General features: G+C 51.1%; 1 protein-coding gene across 2 annotated transcripts in view; it reads right to left on the minus strand.

Moving 5' to 3' along the window:
* Positions 1–17,756, minus strand: part of PKNOX2 (PBX/knotted 1 homeobox 2) — a 282,247-nt gene that overhangs the window by 78,623 nt on the left and 185,868 nt on the right. For both annotated transcript variants that reach the window (XM_049654902.1, XM_049654896.1), the window contains exon 4: positions 676–784. In XM_049654902.1, the coding sequence (XP_049510859.1) occupies positions 676–762 (87 nt within the window). In that variant the 5' untranslated portion in view covers positions 763–784. The remainder of the gene's footprint in view (positions 1–675; positions 785–17,756) is intronic.

Raw genomic sequence — 17,756 nt, forward strand, 5'->3', positions numbered from 1 at the left:
TCTAGAAGGAGGAGAGGAGACAACAGGAAGACAGCACAAAGACGCCGCCTTCTCAAGAGGTGCAACCAGGATGGAGTCTCAGAAGAACTTGGGGGCTGCTGTGTCTGAGCTGGGGGATGGAAACTGGGAACCAGGAGGAAATGGCTGGAGAGTGTAGAGATACAGTCCTGGCCTTTTTCTAGAAAGAAGCAGACAGAATCTTGAACAGAAGGGCGATTCCTGGAATGGGCAGGCAGAGAAGGGCTCCAGTGATAAGGGCTCCAGTGACCAGTTAAGGGGGGATCTGGTGCAAAGGAACCTCTAAGAAGTTTCCCCAGATACTCAAACGCAGAGGCGATTCACCGACATCTGGATCTGAGGGAGGGGTTCCGTGCATTTGTCTGATATCTGCTCTGAGTGGGGAGCAGGGTGGGGGGTGGGGGCAAGACCATGACTGGGTGCCCCAGGCAAGGGTCCCAGATGCTGGTGACAGAGCTACTCAAGTCGGATCTGAACCTGGTTTTGTCAGATGCAATGACATGACCTCCAGGGGTGTGTGTTTGCCGGCTCTCCAGAGTGGGGCGGGGGAAAGAACCCAGAGTGGCCAGGATACAGCTGAGGGAAGCCTAGCTCTTTCCCGCCCGGGGGGAAGGCCACCGCACCCCCTTCCCCGTCATCTGGTCAGTCGACACTCACCTGCGGGCTGTCCTGGTAGGGTGGGGGAGGGACATTCTGCGTGGCCATCATCGTCAGAGCGGGGGCTGGGGAGGCATGTTGCATCATGGGATTGATTCACATCGAGGATCTGTGGCAGGAGAAAGGGGGCCGCACCGTTAATACGCTGAGCGCAGGGAGCCCTGGGGACCGGCCAGCTCGACATTTCCTCAGGCTGGGCCACCTGGACTGACGGGATATACAGCAAAGGCTGGAGGCCCTTTAGGGGAACAAATGAGAACTAGGGGGAGAGGCCTGGGTGGGGAGGGGCTTGCTGTGCTATTTTGACTTGAAAGAAACGATATTCAAATCGCACGTGAAACAACCTGTGCAACAGCAACCATGCTTTGTTCAGCATCAGCTGGGTCCTGGCGGAGGTGGGGGAAGGGGTTGGGCTTGGCCGGTGGCAGCACAGGGCACTGGCGGCCATTCGGGTATCCCACAGGGCACGGCCTTCCCCAGGCTTCTGGAGCAGCCACCTGCGCTCTAAGGGGCAGGAGGCCTCACGCCCTTCCACTTCCACCCCACCTCCCCGCCCCAGGGTCTGCGAGCACGGACTAACCCCTCCCAGGTGTGCTCGCCACGCCCCCTAGCGGCCGAAGAGAGAGGTGGGGCGCAGGTCGGCTCCTCTGACTGGAGGGTGGAGCCAGCAGCAGGGGGTAACCCGTTGGAGCTCTGCGGGGAAGGGAAAGAGGCAGGGGAACATCTGAGATCCCGGGTGAGCGCCCCGTCACTTGCCGAAATTTTCTAGGTGTGTGCTTGTGACTATGGACATATGGGTGTCTCTGCAACATTCTATTAAGTAAGACTCCTTAGCCTTGGTTCAGTATAGCGTCCCAGGCATCGGGGGCCAGAAGAGCAGTCAGAGCCAAGTCCACGCCCTCCTTATAGAGGAGGAGACAGAGGCCAAGAGGAATAATGGGTGGGTGTGTGTGTGTGTGTGTGTGTGTGTGCAGTGAAGCAGGGATTGGACCAAAATCTCCAGGTTTCCTGTTCCCTGTGTCCTCCACTGTACTACCCCCTTCCCATCACCAGTAAGTGAGCTGCCCCTGCTGGACCTCAAGGTTACTTCTTGAACTAGAATGTAGTGCTGTAAGTGGAGACAGCCTGGAAATACCACCCAAGGAAACAGAATGCCCGGAAAGCTGTTTAGCTCCAGCAGATGCCCTGAAATATTTAGCGCTGGAAAGCAGCGGCTACTTGCCTGATGCAGGCCTGTCCACCGTGGGGCCTGGAAACTCCTAAGAACCTCTGTGGGGCAAGGGACCTGTCTTTCTCCCGGGCTGGAGGGTGATAATGAGCTAGAAACATTTGTGACACAGACTCAGACCCTTCCTCCCCTCTCCTTGAGGGCCCTCAGGGGCCCCACCCTCTTCCCACGGATGCCCTCCCACACCTGTCCTAGAGGTCTTCTGAAATCTTCACATACCTGAATTCTGTGGGAACTTGAGGGTGTTTTGGAGTTGCCTAAGGGAAGGGGGCTGGTCTCCAGGACCCTGTGGGGTGTGTGTGTGTGTGTGTGAGAGAGAGAGAGAGAAAGAGAGAGAGAGAGGGAGAGAGAGAGAGAGAGAGAAAATGTGTGGGTATTGTTTTGGTTATTTTTCAGGAAGAGGAGAAAATAGAAAGCCTGGCCTGAACTGAGTCTCTGAAGCACCAGGCATGCTTTGACCTTAAGTGCGCAATGCACTGGAAATTTAGGTGCTCATTCAAGGACTATTTATCAAGTGTCAACTACATGCAAAGGACTGAGCCAGGAGGTGTGGTTGAATAAATGACAGGAGGCAAGATCTCTCCGAGGAGTGTTATCAGTCGGGGAGGTGATGGTCCAGCGGGCAAGAGGAAAATGAAATGGAGGTTCCAGAGGAGACAGTGTAGGAAGAGAGGACTTTTTCTGTGACTGCAGGGGATTCCATGTGGCCTCACTGCTACCCACACCTCACCTACCCTGGCCTTACTTCAGATGACGGGCCACTGGGATATCTGTGCAATAAAAACACTCAGGGTCTCCCCATCTCTCTCTCTCTCTCTCTCTCTCTCTCTCTCTCTCTCTCTCTCTCACGCACACACACACACACACACACACACACACACACACACGGCACCCAGATCATTCTTTATTTTCACAGAGTCTCAGAAATGAGCCCTCAGGAGCCCATCACTTCAGGACTGGGAGAACCGATGCCTGTTTTCATGGCTGGGTCTTTGGGTGGCAATAAACATCCAAGGAAGGCAAGAGCAGAGTGAAAAGGGTTCCCGAGGAAAAAAGAGGATAGAGACTCCTTGTGATGTCAGAAGAAACGTCCAGAATTAAGACTTTTGAGATATTGAAATGGGTGTGGAATCTCTCTTTTGGACGTAGAGGGACAAAAGGAAATAGGGATATTTCAGGGGTGTGTTAGGCTCAGCCTTTCCTGGAACTCTGGCAGATGAGGAAACTTTGGTTGGGGCCTCAGGACCTGCCTCGAGGACCTCTTCCAAAGAGTGCCAATCCTTGGCCCCCGGAAAAGCGAACCACTGTGGGGCTGTAGTGCCAGCAGCCCCCAGAAGAGGGAGCCTGGGGGCAGAGTCTGGGGTGGGAGCTCCCTCTAGGCGGTTTTCTCCCCTCTTAGGGGCAACTAGTTCCCTTTAACCTCAGGTTTGGGTCTTGGGGTAACCTAATTCCACGGATGAGAAAGTCAGTTAAAGGCAAAGCAGAGGACGCTCCATGAGGAGGATTGGGGCTAAATAGAGTCTTTAATCTGCATTCTTTTGTTCACTGTCCAATGAATGGGAGGTGGGGGCACTTTAGAGTTGCTGTCCCTAGAAATATTTGCAAGGAGAGATGGTGAAAAGCGGTCTGCACCCAGAAACAACCACGGCTGCCAAGGTTGAGGGGAGATTTTTCAGTCTGGAGTCTGTCAGGCTGTGAGCAGGGGCCAGACCTGCCTCACCAGAGGACACAAGAACAATTTTCTGAGGACCCAGATGGCCTTTGCCCCTCCCCTCCCCCTCTCTGGGGTCACCACAGGCCACTAGGCCACTAACGCATTGCCCTCTGGGGGCTTCTCCTGCCAGAGAACAGGAGGCCTTTTCATCAGGGGCTTAAGTTTCGTTGGTTCTGTGCTCACTCAGGCACAGAAGCCTCTGGTAACAAGACACTGGGGGAGACCCCACGCCCATCTCGGGAAGCTTGCTCTTTTCTTCTCACCACTCCACACGCATATGCACTCCCCCCCCCCCCCCTCCCCGCATTGGTCCTTGGGAAACCCCGCTGGTTTGGGGGGCTGAGGGGCCATTTGGAACCACCCTGGAAAGGAACATGGGAATCCGACTTCTCTTGTTCTGAAACTGGACCCAGTGAGACTCCACAGCTGGGTGCGGGCTGCTCCTTAAGCAATAGCTGGGTGCCCGGCCCTTTTTGAACTTTCTTTGGGGATTTGGAAAGGGTTCTAGCATTTGTCAGTGGGCCGTAGAGGCTGCTCCACCCTGTCCAGAGGCCTCAGCACTCTGTTACCAGACACCAGGGCACTCGAGGGAGCACAGCCAAGATTGCAAAATGGAGGACACCGAGCACTGATTTACCACAGAGAAATATGCCATCGAAGAGAGGCTTGTGTCAAAAGATTGTTCTTAGTGCTGAAAACCTTTATTATATGACAGCCAATGGGGGGGGGGGGGAGAACCCTGATGCAACATCCAACCCCACAATGATATCCAAGAAGCAATAGTTTGTGTCACTGATATTATCAAAAGGAGCTAACACTGCCATTTTACAGAGCTCAGGAGCTGAGGAAGGCCATGTTGCATGGGTTGTGGGTGGCTGAGGGGGCACAAAAAGATACTCCTTTAGGAAGTAGGAATGGGCAGCCCTAGAGCATCCACTCCCTCTGTCTCCTCAACTCTTGCTTCCCCCCTGCCCTGCAAGGTGAGGCCCTGGGTCTGTAGTCCAAACTCCAGTGTGTTGACAAACAGGCTTAGAAAAAAAATAGCAAGCTCGTTAGGAAGGAGCTCATTAGGACTTGTTGACATGAAACCCATTAGACCAATTAACATTCCATTAACGGCCTGGGGCACCAAGGGGTTAATGCTGCCCAGCAGTAATTGGGCTAGGGTGCCGGGGTTGGGGGCTCAGGGCCTCAAGGATGAGAAACAAAGTCTAATTGGGAACTCTCTGGCCAGCTGGCCCAACAGCATTTGTGCTTGCCCTCTGACCCTAGCTGAGACTACAGTGTATCCGGTAGGAGGGGGGACAGGACCAGCTTCCCTCCGGCTCCTCACTGTCGCACCTCATTGCCCCAGACGGGAGACTGGGTGGATGCTTGGCACAGGACAAGGTGTGGATGTATTTCTACCCTCTGGACTCTGATAGTCCTGTTTATATCATCCATCTCTGCTCCCACCCCCTTCTGGTCCAGTTTCTCTCTTAGTGTCCAGGGAAGAAAGTCCCCGCTCCTCTCCCCAGTTATTCGCGGCCCAGTCTTACAAAAGTTCTTTGGAGAAGCTAGAATCCTTGAGGCCCCAGAATCTGATTCATCTGAAGAGTGTTGTAGTTTAGGGCAGAGGGGTGATGGGAGGGAGCATGGACCCTGGGTTTTCCCTCCCTCCCTCCCCCACCCTCCCTCCCTTCCTTCCCTTCTTCCCTCCCTTCCTTTCTAAGACACAGTGCTGAGGGGCCCCTGGAAGCTCTTCTCCTCTGTCCTCTGACACACACCAGCAGTATTTTCATTATTTTCCTTGCCTTGCTACACATAGAGGCTGGAAGGTGGAAGTCCTGCCCCCTGCCTGGGCCTCAATTTCTTCTTTTGCAAATTCCCATCAATTTGCCCATGACCCTGCCTGTGCTTAGGGTCAACAGGTCTGGATTCCTTATCTAGCTCTGCCACTTATCTGTGGCTAGTACAAGCCTCTTTCCCCTCTCGGACTGCAAACTGGGGGGTTTCACCAGAATAGTCTGAAAATCTCTGCCCATCATTAGCCCTCAACACAAGCTTTGTTGAGGGGATGGAAATAGTTGGGTTGTAGTTTCATTCCAAAGGCTAGCCAAGCTGGAGCCTTCTCTACCTCACTTCCCATTTGAGAGGGAGGGAGGAGAACCCTGAGGCCAGAGAGCCAGGAGCTCTCCTCAACACCCCCTGCCCAGAAGCCCCCAGGTGGTTCCCAATCCCCCCCTTCTCCTCCACCACCCCAAGCCGGCCCCTCTGAGCGGCTGCCTAGGCCTGGGTTCTGACGTCTAGACAGATTTGCAGGAGGCTGAAATAACAGAGTGAACTCAGCAGGAGGGACCAAAAGGCTGCATTAGTAACCTGGCTGGCTGCAACTTCTCCCTCAGGAGCAGCCGCCTCAACCCTGGCGCAATCCCGTTTATTTTCCTTCAGCCTAGAGCCGCCTCCAAAATGATGGTCTCTGGCCCAGCTCCCTTCCCAGGAGCCGCCTGTAGGTGGCACCTCGGAGCCCCACTTTAATTGCATTATATAATATAACCTGTTTACTAAATCATGTAATCAGTCGCCTTAGGATTTACAGCTTCGGATGTGTATAGAGAATTGGACTTTGAGTCAAATTTAAAAACAAATAAAAATGAGAGGCAGCTGTTGCTGATAGTGTGATATTCATCTTTTGGAAACAAATTCACCCCACTGCTATAAATTATGCTTGGAAAAAAAGTGTTGTTGGTGGGAAGGAGTTGGCTAGGTCTCCTGTGCTGGCAACTCAGAGCGATGAATCTTGAAATAACGGTGTCAACCTGTCACTGATTTCATGTGACTCTGTGGATTTATCTAAAGAAATGCAGGGGCGCGCGCGCACACACACACACACACACACACACACCCCAGATTTCTTTGCGAAACCCTGGAAGGGCTGGAAATCTGAAGCACGATGGTCACTGTGCCCGGTTTATGGAGTCAGCGGTGGGCAGTGACAGGGCGGGACCAGTGCAGGAATGGTGGAGAAGACAGAGGTGGGAGGGAGGATGTACCTGTGGGCTGTGAAGCTGTAAAATCTGAGAAGGTCTGGTTGAGAAGGTCACTGTTTGCAAGCGAGGGAGAAGTGAAGGGCCTTTGAGGAATGAAGGGGAAGGGGCCAGCCCCCCAGGAGCCCACCAAATGCTGGACCAGGTGCTGTAGGAACTGGGTGGTAGCACAGGGGCCGGAGGATTCAGGCGACAGGAATGCCGTGGCCTGGTGGACGTTGTTTTGCCCCCGTCTTTCTGACCGTGGGTGCTGGGGGAAAATGGAAGTCCTCCAGTGTGCTAAGAGCAGAGCAGGTCCAGAGTGGGGTGTGGGAGACTGGAAAGTAGTTGTGTCTCTGTTACTGAAGGCCAGACAGGCAGGAGGGGAACCAAGCAGGCTTTGCACTCGGGATCAGACCCCTGCTCACTACTGTCCTGAAGGTTGGCTGGCTGAAGCTCCAAAATGAGCCACCGCTCCACCATGACCCAGGTCCCCAAGGATACTGCACCTGGCATGGAGCCCAAGTCATTGCAGAATGCCCTAGCCAGGAAGGCCACTTCCCTGGTGCCCCTCTGGTTCCTGCTTGGTTCCTGGGACCCTCGATAGGAAAGAATTCTCTAGTGACTTCAGCAAGACAGCAGGCAACTCAGACTCCTCAGCCACCAGAGCTCTTTGAACTAATTATCATTTGCTACCTTTCTGGGAAGCCTACTTGGGTGGTGGTACCAGGTCATGCCCTATTATTATGATGCTGGTCTCCAGGGAACAGAGTGGAGACAGAGCGGAAGCCAGCGTGAGCTTTAACTAGGACTGCTGGCTTCTGACTCCCTGGGAGATGTGAAAATGTCTCTCTCTCCCCACTTTTCTCTCCTCCTTCAGCCCTTAACTGCCACAGGGGGCAAATGGTCTTTGGAAGGGGTAAGAGCCTTCTGAGAAATCAGAGAAGGCAGGGACCCTTCCGCTCCCCTATACCAGGAGTATAGTCTCTTCCAGACGGCTGTGGTCCTCCTTCCAAGGGCCTCCACTCCTCTCCACTCCCCGCTCCTGAAGCCATTTTGTGGTTTGGTCTTTATCCTGAATAGCAGTATGTCTTCCGTGTGTGTGGCTGGGTCAGCAGGTCATTTGTGCGCTCACTGACCCAAGCCTAGAGACCCCATTCTAGGAGGAGAGGTTTTGTTTTGTTTTTGTTTTTAATCCACACTGGATCCCTCTGTGCACTCAGTTTAGTGATGGGACGCTCAGTGGTCATGGAAGGCAGAGGATTCGACTCCGCCCTGGGTGTGAGTGGGGCTGCTGGCAATCAAAGACCCACATCACCCCCTGACCAGCTTTCCCAGACACGAGCCCCCATCTGGACCTATTGCTTCCTGCCATGCCTCTCTGACACATGAGGTTCTGAGCACATCAGGGCCCAGACTCTGGGCACATCAGGGCTGCTGCTTTGTCCCTCGACTCCCCCAGTTTAGCTGTTTTTCAATTTGTCTTCAAACACATGGACCAGGGTCAGAGTTAGGATAGCAGCTCATGCTCATGCTCTGCTCCAGCCCTCTTTCCTGCCTGCCTCCTGCTTCCCCACGCCAGGGCCAGAAAGTGACAGAACCCCCTCTCCTCCCTGCCTGGGCTGTCACACCTTTCCCGGCTTCAAAAAGCTGCTGATATATTTTACAAACTGAAACAGCAATTTAATTCCCCCTGATAGCAGCAATTGTCCATTAGATCTTCCTACCGAGGAGCTTTAACAATAATTCCTTTCATCCGACTGCTTGCTTCTTCTTGATCTGAGAATCAATCCCATAAATAGCAGGCAAGAGTTTTCACATTACTCTCCCCCTCCAGCTTTTAGCATTTTGATGAAGATTCTCATCTCCTCTTAAAGCACTTCACAACTTGGCAATTTTTCCCCCTTTGGTTCCTTTAAACAAAATAAAACAAAAAAACAGAAAGGTTGGGGGGTGGGGAGAAGCATGCTGGTTATAAGGGTAAGCGCTGCCCTTGCATGTGCCTCACAGGTAAGTGGTTTGCGCTTTCACCTGCCTGGAGGCAGGGATGGCAGCAATGACCTCCAATGGCCACCTCCAAACTGCTGAAAGTGGGTGCTGTTCTAACCCACAGGGGCACCATGTTGGGGTCCTAAATTTCACACTCACCTACGGCTGGGGCCAGCTTTTGCCAGCAGCGATGCCTGACTTGGAACATTTTTCCCCTTCCAGGAAACATCTCCCTTGGTGCTACACCTCAAGAATGGAGGCGGGGGGGGGGGGGGGGGGGGGGGGGGGGGTCATGCTGTTGCCACATGGGGTGGAGTCCATGTGAAGGTTCTGTCAATGAGCTTCTCTCCCTGGGCCTGTGGCCAAGTTCCCACCCATCACTCAGGCAACTCTCAAACCTAGAGCTGGGATTCTGCCCTCTGTTTTACATTTCCAGCCACTCCATCCAAATAGCCTGAGTGGGTGAGGTGGGGAGGGACAGGGAAAGGAGAGAGTCACAGGCCTTTCATTCAATTATTTCTCTTTTCTTTTACACAGGCAGGCAGCCCTGATGGTCAGGGGCAGAGGAGAGCCCTCCAGCTCTTCCACAGGTATAGTGAGGGTGGATTGCCAGGGCACCTGGGAGCCCTGGGCTGCTCCCCCAAGACACCATCACATGCTCTCTTGTCTGCACGTGCGCGCGCGCACACACACACACACACACACACACACACACACACAAATCTAAAAATGAACCCAGGGACCGAAATCCCCCTCGACAAACCTGATCCCCAGGTTTATTATTATTTGTCAAGAGCTGACGGCAGCCGCTGCTCGGGAACAGAGCTGAGAAAACAACACAGGCTGGGCCCCTGAGGCTCACAACTCAACAGAGACAGAGGAGCAGCTCAGATGCTGGGGATCCCAGATGGGAGGAGAGCTTCTGATTCTTGGAGGAGCGAGGCAGTTACCTCCCTCTCATAAATCTTTCTCTTCTCTGAGGCAGGCACACAGGGAGGATAGCACTCCTGGGGAGCTGGAAAGAGGAAGGAAAGCAAGAGTGGGCTGGGAGGGGGGTGGGGCAACAGGACTGTGAGGAGGGTGGCATCCATAGAGATAAGGGACCCTGACTCCCATCCCATCTGTCCCTTGTGATGCTCTCAGATTCTCCTGGAACCAGAGGATCCTAAGGGGGTCAGCCAGGCTCCTTTTGGTCCTCAGAACCATACCATGTCCTCTGGCTGGATGATACCTGGTTCCATTTTTTTTTTTTTTTTTTAATGGCCTCCAGAAAGAAATGGTGAAGAGTCAGGGTTGTTGGAGCAAGTGGCTCTCTGGCTCAGCTTATCATAGAAAAGCCACTCATCCCTGATACTTCCTTCCCCAGCTCATGGAAGGGAGGGAGACCAGGTAGAGTCCAGAGCAACGAGGTCCACTCAAGGAAGGGGGAAAGGATGCCCAGGGGCCTCCCTCAACTTGGCCTCACTGCTGTTGGCAACAAGGACAGGTCCACTGGCTCTGTGTTCCTCATCTGTCAGGAAAGGGAGCCCCAGGGAAGGGAGGATAGTGGCTGCCATGTGCAAAAAGTGATGCTGGGTAGAGAGCGCATTCCTGGGCTTTGCCAACCGGACTCAAGCCCCAGCGAACAGACATGCTCTCTATCACCTAATGAGAGTTTTCCTCCATGCTTTTTGCTGTGCTTCTCAGCTGCCATCAAGGTCTCTGTATCACACTCTCACGTCCTTTCCTTCATCAAAATTTTGCTCAAAACTCTACTTTTCCATGAAGGAGAAGTAGAGCATGGATGATCACTACATGTGTTTCTATATTATGGAAAATCTGCTTCCCATCCACATGGCCTGTCTTGCCCATTGAACCCTGTGCTCCCTGGTGGACCAGATCATGGCTCTTCCTTGCCTTTCCTCTCTAGGGGGGAAAAAATCTTATGAGATAGAGATTTCACAAGCTCTATCTCTTCATGGAGCTTGAATATATACACAGTTACAATTTAATTTCTTTGGCTTCCTGTTAAAATGTAAAACAAACAAACAAATCTGGAAAAGATAGCTCTTCAAGTTCCAGCAGTCACTTACACCTCAGTGAGAATGAGTGTGTTTCCCTGGAGCAAATTTTGATAGGGGTGAGATGGTAAATGCAATTAATAACAGCTGCTGTTCATTGAGCTTTCCCCACGCCCCAGGCATTATGCTAAGCTTCTGATGCACATAACCTTGTTTATTTTTTCCCAGCCACCTTATGGCATAGGCATGATGGCTGTCCTCATTCATGGACGTGGAAACTGAGGCTTAGTGCGGCTGAGGAAGTTTCCCAGTGTGACGCCCGGTCTGCTTTCAGATTCTGAACATTTAACCTAGAAGTCCCAGGGTGGAGGCGGGAAACCCAGAGGAGGAGAGAGGCCCCCAGGGAATTGGGGAAGTACAGAAAAGGCAAGGATGAGTGTAGAAACAAGCTACTGACTTTGAGTTGGGCCATCCACTACAGGCTGCCCTTTCACCTTCACATGCCCTGCATTTCCACGAATTATATTCTAGCAGTCCCCCTAAACGTCCTCCGAATGCCAAATCTGGGCGTCTGTGCCTCCATTAATGCACACGCACTTCACGCCTTTGGAAGGTGCTTCCACTTAGACAGCAGTTCGCTTCTGCCAGCCCTGTCATCTTTGGACGGCAGCGTGTGCGCACATCTATTTAAATATTTTATTGCATTTTGCTCTCATTATTTCATAAAAACGAGTGGAAGGTGGAAAACTGGAAGTGCTGATACCAGCTATAAGAAGTAGGGGTCTCGTAAACATAATACCACTGAGACAAACATGGAGAACATTAAGCGTGCTGAAAGAGGCAAATCTTGAGTCTCCGTCGTAGACTCACTGGACTGTGGGTTCAATTATGAAGGGAAAGAACAAAATTAAAGAATGAATAGGAAACGACAGAAGTACAAGGTTGAAGACTGCATCCAAAAGGTGATGCGTAAGTGGTAATTGGGTCATGTGCTTTAGCTGTCTGGGGGCACGGCTCTCCGGACTCGTGCAGAGCGAAAGCAGGGCCTGCCTGTAGGCTGACCCCACACTCTGTGGCACCAGGGCCGGGGCTCTGACTCACATTGACTGTGATTCCGTCAGCGTCTCTTTCCTGTCAGCCGGACCCTTGGGCCCTGCTCGGCCCAGGTGGGGCAGCCCAGGTGGGGCCGGGTGGGCTGGAAGGGAGGGCGCCGGTGACTGTCCGCCTGCTCTCCACGTCTCCCCTTGCAGTTCTTTCCCCAGCCCACCCATGGTTTTCCAGGGACCACCCACAGCTGCAAAGAAGCCCCTGCTCTGGGGGAGGGGGGGACGTGTACCCACGACTCACAGGTGAAGAGGCACCTGGCTGTATCTTTGGAAAGCCTGCCCAGTGGAGCAGTATTGGTTTTTGCAAGTTGGGGCAGCTCATCCTTAGGGGGCATCCCATCTCTTGTCCTGTCTCCCCAAGTTCTAGCTTTATCCCCCTGCAGAAGCTCCTTCCTGCCCACCCTCCTCTCTCAGCCCAGAGGGACTCCAGGCAGCCATCTAAATGGGTGGCCAATGAGGACATCTTTGCAGGCCAGCAGCAGGGTTATTCCCCACAGCCTCCCAAGCAGGCAGCAGCTAAACAGAAGTGCAGAGGACCAGAGCTGTGTTCCACTTCCCACTGGCTCCTGCCTGTCCCCTGTCGAGCCCCATTCCCTTTAAACTCCAGCCTTGGAAAGGGGTCTGTAGTTCTCTGGCTTCTAATAGGGAAACCTTTACTCATATGCTGGCCCTTTCTACTGCACTCAGGCACCAAGAAGTGTTTCATATTAACTTGTCTGAAAAGTATAACTCACCTCCAACCTTAATTCTGCCTTTTGCAATGCCAACTCACATTCTATCATGGTGGTCCCCCAGTGGAAAGAAAGAGTCCTGACTTTAGTACAGAATCTTTGTGGACTTGAAGTTCAAATTTGGGCCTCTACTTTCCCCCTCTTCTCTCTCCAGTAAGAGGGGACCCCACTCGTCATAGCAGGGCAAGGACCAGGGGATGGAAGAAGAGAAGACAATTTTGCCCAGTAGACTCTGGCCCCTGGGGACCAATTAGGATTCTCTGACTTAGAACAGAGGATGATCTTCTGGGATCTGAGCTCTTGTTAATCTGGATCTTCCATTTTCTGGCCCTCTCAGGGAAAAGGAGCAAAGCATCTTGGCTCCCAGATCTAGAGGTTCTGTCCAGAACAGGTCGGTCTAGGCAGTCAGGGGAGCTGCGTGTGAGGTGTCTGCTCCCAGAGCAGTATCTGGGGTGGGGAAGAGGGGCAAGTGAGAATTCTCACCCAAGATGCCTCCCCCAGGGTACAAGGTAGCCTAAGTCTGGGGCATATCCGAGCTATCGGCAGGCCGCTCTAATCTTTCTTCTCTTTTTAGGGCCTGGCTGTCTCAGGTCAAAGCATCTGCTGTGCAGCATTGTAGAGGGAAGTCTCTTTGTGCGGGAATTCATAAAAGTGAAAAAAAAAAGATCTCACTTAATGAGACACTTGCCATGGTCAGAGATTATTTTGCTAATGGGACCTGTGTGTGGAGGGGAGCTGAGAAGGTGTAGGGAGCAGGGAGATGAAGAGGAAAAGAGGCCCATTTGAGAATGATCAGGAAGGTCAAGGAGAGAGGTCCCCAAGGGGGACAGGCAGGGGATGCTGAGCAGATGAAAGGCTCGGGGAAACGTCGGTAGTGGGAGGCTGGCCGCTGTGGCTGCCCTCCTGCCCAACCTCTGCCTTCCCCTCCCTTCTCACTCCTCAGTTTTTTCCCCAATCCCAGGAGCAGCAGGGACTCCGGGCTCCAGGGTGGACTGTCAGAGGACTGGCAGAGTGGAAGCATCCTGAGCAGTCATGAGGTCTGACTTCTCTGCTCAAATGAGAAAACTTGTCCAAGTCCATGCAGTGAGTTGAATATAGGGACCTAACTAGAACCCAGGTCCCAAGGAACAAATTCGATAATCATTTACTGAGCGCCTACTATGCACCAGGCTCTGTGCTGGGCAGTGGAAGTTCCAGGAGGAAACAGACAAGTGAGCAGGACAAACAAAGGAATAATGAAATGAACATATCCCTGAGCTGAAGCAAGGCAGGTGACTATTTCGGGTTGAAAGTGGTCCCAAGGCCTGAGTAGGGGTAATGAAAAAAAGAAAGGTGCAAACAAAATCAAACACACAGTGGTGACATTCTCAAACTTGCAAAAGAAGAGAAAATTGAATGTTTCCATAAGTTCTCATTGCAAGATTGGAAATAGGAAGACGGTAGAACAATGTCTTCAAGACCTAAAAGAAGAAGGTTTTGATATGGGATTCTGAGCTCAATCGAATTATGCATCAAGTTTGAAGACAACATAAAGCCTGTTTTGGACATGAAGGAACTCAGAGTTTATTTCCCACCCATCAATATCAGAAATAATTAGCAGGGTATTCCAGTAAAACAGAGGAATCAGAGGAAGAGGGCAGCGTATACATAAGATGGTGGCAACCTGATGTGACCCAGTGGGAGGGAAGAGAGCTGGATGGGAATGAAGGGTGGGCGGTTACCCCTGGGGGCTTGGAAGATTCTACTGCAGCAGCCAAGTTGTAATGTAGAGGGTTCCATTTCCTTTTCCCTGGTCAAATCACACTATTCAGTTCTGTGGTTGGATAATATTTCCATCTTACAATCAACCTATAGTTGAAACGCAGAGGGAACTACAGTGATAGACTATAAATCTTCTAAATCTGTAAAACCGCTATTACACTACATAAATAAAACATAGAGTTAATTATATGTAGTACTATGTGCTATATAGTGTAGAACATGTAATGTATACACACTATATTCTTTTTGTTATTTTTTTAATATCTATTTTTAATGTTTATTCATTTTTTTTTGAGAGAGAGACAGAGTGTGAGTGGGGGAGGGGCAGAAAGAGAGGGAGACACCGAATCGGAAGCAGGCTCCAGGCTCTGAACTGTCAGCACAGAGCCCAACGCGGGGCTCGAACTCACAGACCATGAGATCATGACCTGAGCTGAAGTCGGACACCTAACCGACTGAGCCACCCAGGCGCCCCAACACCATATTCTATATAATACTATATATTAAAAATAGATAATGTCAAACATGGTTTAATAAAAATTATCAAACTAATTCAAATTGGAAGGGGAGAATGTGTGCTAACTTCCCTGGCTTTCATAGCAGGGAGTTAATAGATAAATACAGAAATGAAGAAAGAGGGACGTAAGTATATTATATAACATAGTAAACATTGGCCACCAAATAACTAGAATCAGAGACTGTTCGTTGTGGTTGACTTTGGATTGTCGGGCTTTGTGGGTAGAGGTAGGGGAAAGAAGGGTCACTTTTTATTCTATTTTGTGCCTTTTACCCTGCCTTTTCCTCACATACATACTTTACTTCAATTTAACAATACCTAAAGTTAAATAATGAAATATCCATCTAAGAGAATACTATATTCAGCAGTTGAAAATAAGGAGACAATCTATTTATTTTCACCTGAAAAGCTGTTCATTATGTAACATAGGTTAAAAAAGAAAGTTTTTTTAAAAAAAAGTATTTAAGGGGCGCCTGGGTGGCTCAGTTAAGTGCTGACTTCGGTTCAGTTCATGATCTCGCGGTTTGTGGGTTGGAGCCCTGTGTCGGGCTCTGTGCTGCCAGCTCAGAGCCTGGAGCCTGCTTCAGAGTCTGTTTCCCTCTCTCTCTGCCCCTTCCCCACTCATGCTTTGTCTTTCTCTGTCTCTCAAAAATAAATAAATGTTTAAAAAAAGTATTTAAAATATGATATTTAAGTCTGTTTGCCTAAGCACCCAAACCAGTAAGCTATAGTCCCCTTCTGTGTTCTCTGCCCCATGCCAAGGGGCTTGCTTTTGGAAGTCTTGCTTGTCTCGGGTTTTTGTAAGATGCATATCTGGTTTTGCCACAGGGAAGAGCTATTTTATGTATGTTTCAAGTAACAGATGGAAGTTTTTGATTGTAAGTGGTCAGTCCCAAGACTGGCCTGGAAGAAGCCGCCGGGGAAGGAGGATCTGAGGCTTACAGATATCAAGACTGAAAGGTACCTCAGACAGCTCCTGGCCCACCTCCCTCCTTTCACAGATGAAGGACATAGGTGGGGCCTGATAAAAGGTCACTCCATTGAAGTAGTGTCCAGAAAAGAGAACTTGGGCTGTTGAAAGCCAGATTGGGGAGCCAGCCCATGAAAAGTGGAAGGGCTGGAATGGAGGCCTGAGACCAAGGCTCTGCAGAGAATCCTACAGGGAGATGTGTGAGGGGCTGGGGGATCTCCTTCAGGGGCTGCTCAACGTTCAGATGGCTTGATCTGGAGGTGGAGACCTGGCAAAATTAGACCAGATCACCCTTCCTTAGTGTCCACGGTAGCCGGAAAGGCAAAACATTAATGGAGGCAGGAGGAAGCGTGTTGGGGCTCCTAAGGAGGGGCTTGGCAAGGAGCTGACATTTACGGAGTATTTATCACGCGCCAGCTACTGTGTGAGGTGCTTTCTAGTACGTTATCTCATTTAATCCTCGAAGAAGGCTTCTAAGGTAAATACGATTATCCCAATTGCATAAAAACAATGATGGTCAGAAAAGTTCAGTTCACTTGCCCCAAATCTTACAGCCGACAAACAGCAGAGCTAGAATTTGAGTCTGGGTGCGTCTGGTCCCAAAGTCCCTGCCCAAGGGATCAGAGGGCTTCATTAAATATATGTCAACCAATTATAAGAGGAGAAATGTCCTTCCTGAACCACGAAACAACTAATCCTGTTCTCTTCCTGAGCCCCGCGTGTGTGATCAGTCCCTCTACTCAGTCCACGAATACCCAGGCACACTGGCTGGCTCCTGGGGACCAGGATTTACATTTGCCCGACAGCACAGTGAAAATTCCACCTGGGAGAGTATCAGCAGTGGAGGCTCCCTTTCCCACAGCTCTGAGGACTGACATTGCCTCCTGAGGACACAGAGTCCTGCTGTTCCAGAGCCTGGAAGGAGAGGGGCTGAGGATGAAGCATGGGTACAGGGAAGAGGAGAGCGGCTGGAGCCCCGAATTCCTGGTTTCTAGGTGCTCAGCTCCACACCTGTCCTCCACCAACCTCAAGGGCACACTAACTGCTCTTGTGGCCCCTCACATGCTGCCCCCGGCCTCCCTCTGTGTCTCCCTGGGTACCTCTGCCTTCAGGGGGAGGCAGGCAAGCCCAGGAGAGTATGTCAGTTAGGGTTTGTCGGTGACACGTGGAGATCATTAACGAGGCTTATTTTTAAATTGTAATTGCAAAATGTAAATGCTCCCCAAACTGATGTGTAATTGCTACCCCTCCGCCCCAGCCCTTCCCCTCTGGTGCCAGCTTTGCAAGGAGAGAATTAGAAAATAAAAAGGGGGTGGATTATGTAAGCAAAACGATTTTAAAAAAAGAGAACGAGAGAGCTAAGAATTTAAGTGAGACAGCTGGCGGCTCCTCTGATTGCCACACTGCCAGCATTAGCTGCAAAAATTGTCCTTGCCGACTGCACCAATCCAAGCAACAGTGTCAACTGTATTTAGCCCCTGGAACAGACTTGTCTGACATTCAGCAAGATAGTTTGGTGGTCAGTGTGTGTGTGTGTGTGTGTGTGTGTGTGTGTGTGTGTGTGTGTAAGGAGAGTGAGGGGAGGTCAGGATATTTGAGGTTGCCTCTATGTCATCCATGGAAACTTTCCATTCTATAAGACACAATCGGTAGCGATCGTTACCAGTCCATCAACCCATTTCCATTCTTCCCTTTATTCTAGCATGTAAGGAGGTGAGGAGGGTTGGGGCACCTCCATTCTCCCAGGCATGCTGTGGTCTGTTTGGACTCTAGTATCTGTAGCCTTGGAGTGGAGAGAAATAGGACTCTATCAAGTAGTTCAGCAAGAACCTCAGCATGATTGCCAGTCCCAGAGAAAGTCCCCCGGACTTGGCCACAACACCTCTGCACACAGGTTCACCAGGAGTCTCTAACCCTGTCCCCTTTTCCTTTCCTTTCCTTTCCTTTCCTTTCCTTCCTTCCTTCCTTCCTTCCTTCCTTCCTTCCTTCCTTCCTCCCTCTCTCTCTTTTTCTTTCTTTCTTTCTTTCTTTCTTTCTTTCTTTCTTTCTTTCTTTCTCTC

This window comes from Panthera uncia, chromosome D1 (genome assembly GCF_023721935.1).
Source record: "Panthera uncia isolate 11264 chromosome D1, Puncia_PCG_1.0, whole genome shotgun sequence".
Lineage (NCBI taxonomy): Eukaryota > Metazoa > Chordata > Mammalia > Carnivora > Felidae > Panthera > Panthera uncia.